The sequence below is a fragment of the Diplotaxodon limnothrissa genome, linkage group LG10, assembly GCF_057381915.1.
Source record: "Diplotaxodon limnothrissa isolate DT_005_m linkage group LG10, D_limnothrissa_male_GT1.1, whole genome shotgun sequence".
In the NCBI taxonomy this organism is placed as follows: Eukaryota; Metazoa; Chordata; class Actinopteri; order Cichliformes; family Cichlidae; genus Diplotaxodon; species Diplotaxodon limnothrissa.
This window is the reverse complement of record NC_140605.1, coordinates 19,867,824-19,877,360: the sequence shown is the minus strand read 5'-3', so window position 1 is coordinate 19,877,360 and position 9,537 is coordinate 19,867,824. Positions and strand designations below refer to the sequence as shown.

General features: G+C 40.5%; 1 protein-coding gene across 1 annotated transcript; it reads right to left on the bottom strand.

Moving 5' to 3' along the window:
* Window positions 1-2,247: 2,247 nt before the first annotated feature.
* LOC146624312 (olfactory receptor 1C1-like) lies at window positions 2,248-7,875 on the bottom strand. Its single transcript, XM_085363426.1, has 4 exons — window positions 7,777-7,875; window positions 6,653-6,716; window positions 2,368-2,874; window positions 2,248-2,258 (listed from the first exon to the last, which is right to left on the bottom strand). The coding sequence occupies exons 1-4, from the start codon at window positions 7,873-7,875 to the stop codon at window positions 2,248-2,250; spliced, it is 681 nt and encodes a 226-aa protein (XP_085219552.1).
* Between the last annotated feature and the right edge of the window lie 1,662 nt (window positions 7,876-9,537).

Here is a 9,537-nt window from a genome sequence, read left to right as displayed (position 1 = left end):
TCCCTCTGTGGGGGGATACTCCCACTAGGTTTAAATCTGGGACTCTCCACCATTTGACCAACTGAAGAAGCTTTTCGGATGAGAGGTGAAACGTCTTCAAGCAACTTAAAGAAGTCCAGACGCTTTTCTTTGCAAGCTCCTTTGACTACGATGACCTGGATGACTGAGAACCTTCACAGACATAGTTTGGGATTGTAATATTACAATATGGCCGTTAATGGGTGTAAGAAGGCCTGGAATGGGAACAAAGAACTGGGGTGCAGGGCAGGAGGACAATCAACCCCCACCTCCAGGCCAGGAAGCAAGAGTTACTGAGGGTGAGGGGCAGACAAAGGGGTCAAACGGACACTACCTTAAAAGGAGATGGGGGTCAGGGTGTCAGCACCCTTGGCCACTGTACTAGTGTATTTCCATTGTGGGGGTGTTTACTGTAGGGGGGAGGAGACCAGAGGTTATAACTGTAACTGTTGTGTGGAGTTCTTTAGATCAGCCTTTAGCATAGGACTGCATAGGATGCAGTGTGCTGATCTCCAGATGGATCTGTAAGAATAATGGGTAATAAAAGGATTGTGTAAAACATGGAAACATCTCAGCGTGATTTCTACCAGGACCAAAAGAATTGCAGACACCGGCGTTGTCTCAACAGTCGCAAAAAAACATATTTTCAGGTGAGAATGTAGCTGTGTAAACTTCAAATATCTGAGCCGACCGACACATCATCTTCAAACCCCCGCGATCTTTCGCTACTCGGGTTAAACATGATATATAAGTCACTTTGATAACTTAAAAATGTTATTGTTTGGCTTTTTCAGTGTTTTATTTGTTCATGAGTAAATCGGTTTGGCTGAGATTAAAGTTATTAGATTCGATTCAATTAAATTTAACTTTATTAATCCCTCGGGAGGGTTCCTCCGGGGTTTTCACACAGCTGAATAAATGTCTAACAGAAAATGATTAAACAGAAGAGTTTAAGTCAGCGCCCGGTTATATTTTAGATAGCAAGGAGCAGACGGCAGTTTCACTTCACTGAGGGAGCTTGTGACGTACTACCCGGCTTTCTTTAGACCGCGAAGGCCGGGTCCTCAGGTGGAAGCAGCCTCTGAATTTGGACACCACCGCTGTTTCTGAGCCGGCCAATAATAACGGTGACATTTAACGTATTTTACCCGATAAATAAACCCTGTAAAATGTATTTATCACCCCACCCCCCAACAGCCCTTTTGAATGTCTCCCTAATTCTGAGGTCTCAAGGTTGGCAAGTATGGTCACAACACCTCACTTTTTTGCCACATGTATCGCAAACCACGTCTCAGCTGTTTGTGGAGGTAAAATACGTCCACACATGACTCCAATTACGCTCAGCCATTGCTGTGAGTCAAGGGGCTGCGAGACATTTATACAGCCGTATTTCGCACATGACTATGAAAGACGGAAGAGGAAGTATTTCCTTTTAATGTAGACAATCCGAATGTTATAGTTTCTTTCCACTGTGTTCCTGTTAATGATAAACTACAAATTTAATCTAAATTACTAAAACATTGATATTTTAATGTGAGAATCGATATATTTTTTGTATTTTTCAAATTTTTTTAGTATGTGACACGTGGTATTGTACGACTCTAAAAAAAGTAAGTGATTATAATGGAAAGCAGCTTTTACAATTTCATTTTACTATGGTCATGCAAGACAATTTACTCTGGTGTTACTTCACTTATATTTTTATTGTTGAATATTCTTTTTCAATTATATTAACTTGTAATTTCAATTCTATGGTCATTTAGATTCTATAATAGTACCATAACAGTGGCACACGCAGGTACTGAAACAACAAATTCAAAGAAAAAAGAAGATTGCTGCTACTAAAACTGACTAAAGTTAAAATAATGTCTACATCTTACTCCTGAAAAATACAGAGGAGCAGAATCTCTTTGGTCACAGAAAGACTAAATCTTTTACATCAGATGGCAGAGGGCACTGCAGACATTCAAGTCTAAATCCTTTTTTAATATTTTGTGGCAATTTTGGATGTAACTCGAGTTTTCAGCAACTTCTTTAATGACTCTTTGATCTCCTGTGTCTGAAGAACATAGATAATCGGGTTTAACATGGGAGGCAATACAGTGCTCATAGAAAGGCTTATGATTCTAGCATTTGGATGTATTACACTCCCAAACATATACACAAATGTAAATGGAAGGAAATAAATTGCCACTAATGAAAGGTGACCTGTGTAGGTTTTGAAAGCTTTCACTCTTTCCCTAAATGTAGAAATTTTTGACAAAGAATAGCCAATACAGCAGTAACTTCCCACGATAAATGCCAGTGGAAACCCAAGAATTATAACTAGTGCCAAATCAACAAATGCACGATTGGGGGTATTATCATTGCAGCCAAGACGATACATAGGACCGTGATCACAATAGTAGCTCTGAATAACAACAGACTTACAAAAAGAAAGTCTTGTGAGAAGGCCAGCTGCAATGAGTATAAGAGTTATGGCAAGAAGCCAGAAAAAAGCGATCAAAGATAAAATGAGCTTGTGGCTCACTCTCATTTGATAGTGCAGCGGGTACATGATAGCCATGACTCTGTCAAAGGACAATACAACCAGATTAAAACCTTGCATAAAAATGAAAGTAAAGCAGAAAAACATGAAAGTCAAGCAGTCATTGTAGGAAATATAATAATGGTTAAACAGAAAAATGTCAACAACCTTTGGAACCAAAGCAGAGCTACTTAACAGGTCTGTAAATGCAAGGTTAAAAACAGCAATATATTTAGGACTTCTCAACATGCGATCCAATGTTATTACAATCATCACTAATGTGTTTCCCACCACTGTAAGAATGTAAATAAAACACAGAAAGACAAAATAATATCTAATATTAGGTATGCCAATAAAACCACTTATTATAAAATATGCAGGTCGCACAAAGGTGATGTTGTTCTCAGCAGCTGAGTTAATCAATGCCATGGAAAGAGCTTCTGTTAATCTTCTATAATTCTCTGTACTCGTTTGTGTAGGCTGCCTCTAGTTTGTGAAGGCTAGCTACAAATATAAGCAGAGCAACTTTGTGCTCTGATACTTATAGCAGTACTCTGTTCTCTTGTGTACTGCTCTCCTCATGTGTGTGCATGTGTGCATAGGGTACACAATTCAGCAGCCAGCCAAACACCATTCAAAATACGGGAGTCAGATAATAGCGTCCAAGCTCCAGGTGCTTTATTTTAGGTTGCAGCTGTACAGCAGGTCACAGTGGTTGTATTGGACTACCTGGGTTCACAAGTGTTATCCACCCACTTAAAAGAATAATAAAGAAATAGGCTTGTGCCTTGTCTTCTTGGCAGCTAAAGGTCAATCTCATAATTCCCATTCATTGCTAAGACTTATAATATTCATCCATCCATCCATCCATTCGCTTCCGCTTATCCTTTTCAGGGTCGCGGGGGGCGCTGGAGCCTATCCCAGCTGTCATAGGGCGAGAGGCAGGGTACACCCTGGACAGTTCGCCAGTCTGTCGCAGGGCTAACACACAAGGACAGACAACCATTCACACTCACATTCATTCACACCTAGTGGCAATTTGGATTATCCAATTAACCTATCCCCACAAGCTGCATGTCTTTGGACGGTGGGAGGAAGCAGGAGTACCCGGAGAGAACCCACGCAAACGGACTTATAATATTATTATTGTTAATAATAATAACTTAATTATATCACCCTTTCGAAACATCAAGTTACAGTGCTTTACAGCTCAAATAAAAGCAACACATAGAACAGATAGAAGTTAAATCTACATGTTAAAACATAGAGACCCATAAACAGGCATATAATCAGCCATACTGAGGGATATTCATCCCTACATACACGCATACATGGCTAGAAGGCCCTGGTTAGATCCAAAAGGTCGGCTGCATTGATAAGGTGTGCAGGGGCCTGTCCATGTAAAGTTTATATGTTAATAACATAATTTAAAGTGGATTCTGAATTTCACTGGAAGCCAGTGAAGGGAAGCAAGGATAGGTTTAATATGTGACTGCTGGCTAGTTTTCGTTAGCAGCCTTGCTGCTGCGTTCTGAACTAATTGAAGATGAGCTATGAAAGAACTGAGAGATGTACGTGAAAAGTGAATTGTAATAATCAACACAGGAGAAAATTAAAGTGTGTACTAAAAGTAAGTTCAAGATGACAAACTCACAGTAAAGGGTTGTTGTTCACAATATTTCTCAGATGAAGGAAACAAGACTGGGTAACCTTTGAAATATGACTTTCAAAATTCAAGTGTTCATCTTGGTATCAAAAAGGATACCAAGGTTTTTAACCAGATGATTTGATGGTATTAGCGAGGGCACTGATGTACTGGCTAACTTTGAATGTTTGGGCCGAGCACTAGAACCTCAGTTTTACTTGAATTGAGATGCAGGAAATCAGAATACATCCAATTAGCAACACATGAGCGGTGCAGATGAGAACATACATTGATTAATATGAATTCATATTACTCATTTTACAGACCCAGCTAGTCTTAGAGTGTCCAACAAGATTTTGACGTAATGTAATATAGGCGAATATTGTGTTTTCCTGACAATGGACATGACCTCTGCCTTTCATTCTGTTGAACTAGAGATGGACCAATCCGATATTACGTATCGGTATCGGTCTGATACTGACGTAAATTACTGGATCGGATATTGGAGAGAAATAAAAAATGTAATCCGATCCATTAAATATCAAAAAAAGCACCTCACAAAACTTGCGACATGGCGTAACTCAGCTCATAAGCGTAGCACCTGTGCAGTGTGTCACGTGATAGAGCAGCTTTGTGTATTTGTAGCCTCGCTACTAAACCAGCATTTCATCTCCGAGGAAGTTATCCCAGAGAGCAGTAAAGCAAGTGTGTAAGTTCATCTCTGAATTTTTTTAAATCATTCCCATGTTAAGCTTAGCAACCGATATATGGAGCAACTGCCTCTTCTCTCGCCCTCCCTCTCCTGCTGCTGCTTCAATCATGAAACTGATTAATTATCAGCTGATCTGCTTTTCTGTGGCGAGTCCGTCTCTCTTGTTTGTTTATCGCCCACTTTGCACCAGTGTTACATCCCCCAGGAGGATGTCTCTTCTCCCTACTAACCCTTTGTTTTGTCCAGGCTCCACCTTCTCTGTCCTGATTGGATGCTGCGCAGAGTCCGGCTAATTGGTAATCAACAGAGCACTATTTAAGGCCTGTGGAGCTGTGCTTCTGTGCTCTCTGGCCATTTTGGTTGCCATACTTGTGCAGGCTTGCATGCCTTTGTATCTTGTATGAGCGTTGTTGTTTCATGTTTGGACTGCTTTTAGGGGAGAGCTGCCTTTTGTTTTGACACCCTGTTTTCTCCTGTTTATGTGTTGTTAGGTAGGTTATGGTTATAGGTTGTATATTTTGTTTCTTTGGAGTTAGGTAAGTTTCCTTTATTTCTACATCAGGGATGTTTTGTTTGTGTCATGGTCCGGGTGAGTACGGGGTTTTTCCACTCCGCTGGGCTCCACCTTCAGGCAGAGACTCCAATCAGCTTCCACACCTGGTTCCAATCAAGTCACCAGCATATAAGACCAGCATTCACAACAGACCTCTGCCAGATCTTCTGCTAACTCATGTTAGTGCTAGGCCGCCAAGCCCTTGTGAGAACCCTTAACTACTGCTTTTCTCCTCACCGTGTTTTCTTTGTCATAGGACCCACCTGGCAGTCGCGCTTCCCAACCTAGACTACTCACATCTCCGCCTGGACGCTGGTTCTGTCATCTGGTTGCTTCCTTTCCATCATCGGACTACACCTGCCTGCCTCCCTGCCAAGTCCCTCACTCCAAGCATATTCTGGATCCTCTCTGGACACTCCTCACCCGGAACCCCCTGGACACCCCCTCCTCGCATGACACTTTAAACCTGCAACGCGTAAGCCCTAACCACCATAGTCTAATCCTTCAGCTGTGATTCACTAGACTGCCACTGACTACTTGTCTCCTCTCATTATAGTGACTGCGTACCTCCATCCAAGCCGCTGCCCCTTTTTTCCATTCCCGGATCCATCCGTGAAATCTAGCACCTAGTCATAGCACTCAGAGTTTCATGTTCACAGTTTGGCCTCACAGTTCTCAGTTCATAGCTTCCACAGTTCATAGCATTCATAGTTCATAGCATTCATAGTTTGTTTTTTTGTTTTTTTTTTCTTCTCTTTCTTTTTCTTTTTTTTTTTTATAAATATACCCGGAGCGGATTAGGAATCAGGTATTAGACGGTACCAATTGGCACCGTCTAATACCAGATTTTCACTGTATTTGCTCCACTCCCGCTGTCTAATGACAACTTACACATTTGGAATTAAAAACATTGTTAAACAATTAACGGACGGAACAACTTCGTTTGACTAAGATATTTTGAGTTATTTATTACTTGCCTGTATTTAGGGCTGCCACGATTAGTCGACTAGTCACGATTACGTCGACTATTAAAATTGTCGATGACTAATTTAATAGTCGACGCATCGTTTGAAGCTTTGTAAGATCACAAAAGACGCAGGAATAAGTAGTAGGATTTAAGAGTGTAATAACGGACTGAAACAGAAGATGGCAGCACTGCATGTACAAGGATACCAGCTGCCGTTAAACCCCAAAGAAGAAGAAGTAGCTCCGTCTCAGAATTCATAGCGCAGCCCAGCTCAGTTGTCAACAATGGTGGCCGCTAGTTAGTTTTTATATTACTCATATTATTCTTTCTGGGTCACAAAATAAACGTTTAACATATTTTCAGGCGAGAATGTAGCTGTGTAAACCTCAAATACCTGCTCAGTTTATCAAGACACCGCATATTTTCAAAAGCGCTCCGACGTTTTGCGCTCTGACGAGGGTAACAGACGTCTCACCAGCTCGATAGCTAGCCGGGGTTCAAGGCTCACTAGAGCCCGTGAGAACACCGCACTCCCGGCAAATCGTTTTCCAACCCACCGCCGTCTTTCGCTACTCAGGTTAAACATGATATATAAGTCACTTAGATAACTTAAAATGTTATTGTTTGGCTTTTTTTTTTAGTATTTTATTTGTTCCTGAGTAAATCAGTTTGGCTGAGATTAAAGTTATAGTTTTTACACAGCTGAATAAACGTCAAGCAGACAGCTGATTATCAGAAGTGTGAGATGCCGAGAATATACTCAGGTGTCCTGTTATATTTTAGATAGCAAGGAGTTTATTAAACTTCACCGAAACAATCTGCAAATTTCATTAAACTTTAATAAACTATCATCTTGTCTTTATTTTGGGGCAATTGTGGCTCAAGAGTTGGGAGTTTGCCTTGTAATTGGAAGGTTGCCGGTTCGAGCCCCGGCTTGGACAGTCTCGGTCGTTGTGTCCTTGGGCAAGACACTTCCCCCGTTGCCTACTGGTGGTGGTCAGAGGGCCCGGTGGCGCCAGTGTCTGGCAGCCTCGCCCCTGGGTGGCTGTGGCTACAATGTAGCTTGCCATCACCAGTGTGGGTGAATGGGTGGATGACTGGATATGTAAAGCGCTTTGGGGTCCTTAGGGACTAGTAAAGCGCTATATAAATACAGGCCATTTACCATTTTTAGTTAGCACATACCTTAAACACTTAAAGCTGTAAACTAATGATAGTTATATAAGAGCAGATGCTGCTGGTGCAATAAGCTGTATGCTGTATGTCCAATGGATGATGATGTGATTAGTCGACTAATCGCAAAAATAATCGGTGACTAGTCGACTATCAAAATAATCGTTTGTGGCAGCCCTACCTGTATTGTGGAAGATTCCGCAGAGGGAAATGGCAGTTCACTGAACACATATAACTTTCTCCGCGTTCCCGCCTCTTCACTTCTGGGAAGTTTGAGCATGCGCACTAGGCATCGGTTTTAGAGTTGTTGATTTAAAATAATTACATTTAATTGAACTGAAGAATGCAAATCTAGTTCATTAAACTTTTTGTTATTTTATGTTAAACCAACAACTGATAATGATTTAAAAACCTAAACTCAATATGTTCATGTTAAATAGACAAATGTCTATTGAATTAATCAAACAACTGCCTTAGTTGACTTTTTTGAGTGTAGTTACTTGAGCATTTCTTCTTCGATCGAACCAGCAAGGAAGAGATTTTTTCTTTTCTTTTATCTCTCCTTATAAAGTATGCACACAGTAATAAATATCACAAATGATAAGCACCATAATATAAATAAACAACACTACAGATCCTATAATCTGATTTCTGTCTTTTAGTTTAATAAAAAGTGAAGCACCAAACACTAGTTTGTGTCATTATCCAGATGTACATAAGCATGATTACACAGGTACTAGGAGCAGGTTTTGATTATCGATTAAAATCGATTCAGGCTTGGATAACGTGATATCGATTCATTAAAACCCTGAATCGATTTTTAATATAAATATTACTACATTTCAACCACCACCAAACAACTGAAACAGTAAATGAGAGCAGGTACACCGATTCTGCACAAAGACGTAAACACAAACCGTGGACCCGCCGATGCATCAGAATCAGCGAGATGTGGCATTCATAGTTTCCTGCTTTGTAAGTTCACTAGGCACTGTAAATAAAGCACTGTGTTCACGCCCGTTTTGCCCGTTTTGCCTCCCTCTGTGTCTGCATTTGAGTCCACACCCACAGCCTGGACCTCTCGGCCGTAACAGTTTGTTATGTTGGCCTTGGCTCTCCCTGACGTTATACCTCAGTCTGAACCCAAATCCCATCACCAGTATTAAATAAACCTTCTAAAATTACCATCTTGGCTCCTCCTTCTCTATCCACCTTTATGTTCGTCCCTTCAACCCCCTAGACTAGCCAGGGGACGTAACAACCAGAAAGAGGAAAACAGCGGCTGAACAACAGCAGCACGTTTAAGCTTGATAAGGTGTTGTTAGAATTTATTTAATATTATATAACTTTCTAGACCAGGATCCTTTTCTACGTAGCTGATGGCTGGTAACTGTGCAGGGGCGGATCTAGCAAAGTTTAGCCAGGGGGGCCGATAGGACATGAACAGGGAGAAGGGGGCACAAAGACATACTTTTCTTTCTTATTCTCATTTAAAATGTCTCGCTTTTAATAAATAATTATCTGAATTTTACACCCAAAGTTTTAATCTTATGTAAAATATATAGAAGTCCATTACTGTATATAGTAACTGTTAAGTCTAATATACCCTAGTTAGCTATACTACTTTTTCCTTTGGGAAGGTACCATCTGTGCAGTCTGCAATTCTGTTGAAGAAAGATGTTGAATCTATTTAATTATTCTTGGAAAATAATTTATTTCTGTGCATTTTCTTTCCACACTGCATCAAATTAAAGTTGATTACGTCAATTAAGCATCATGGGGTGGGGGGTGGTTCCCTATGTTTTTTTTTTTGCTGGGAGTTTGCAACCCTATTAGTTAGGTTGCTTAATATTTCTGCTAAGTACTCTTTAAAATACCAGAATAGTGAGGATGGAGTAGGTTTAAGTTCATTAGATTGATCAGTTTTGCTGAACTATGAAAT

What these genes read in the sequence shown, in the direction of transcription:
- LOC146624312 (XM_085363426.1), bottom strand. Translation starts at nt 7,875, where the DNA reads ATGCTCAAACTTCCCAGAAGTGAAGAGGCGGGAACGCGGAGAAAGTTA. An exon ending in CGGAATCTTCCACAATACAG is followed by an intron (nt 6,717 to 7,776) that starts GTAGGGCTGCCA and finishes AAAACTAACTAG; the next exon opens with CGGCCACCATTGTTGACAAC. An exon ending in TGAGACGGAGCTACTTCTTC is followed by an intron (nt 2,875 to 6,652) that starts TTCTTTGGGGTT and finishes ATATTAGATATT; the next exon opens with ATTTTGTCTTTCTGTGTTTT.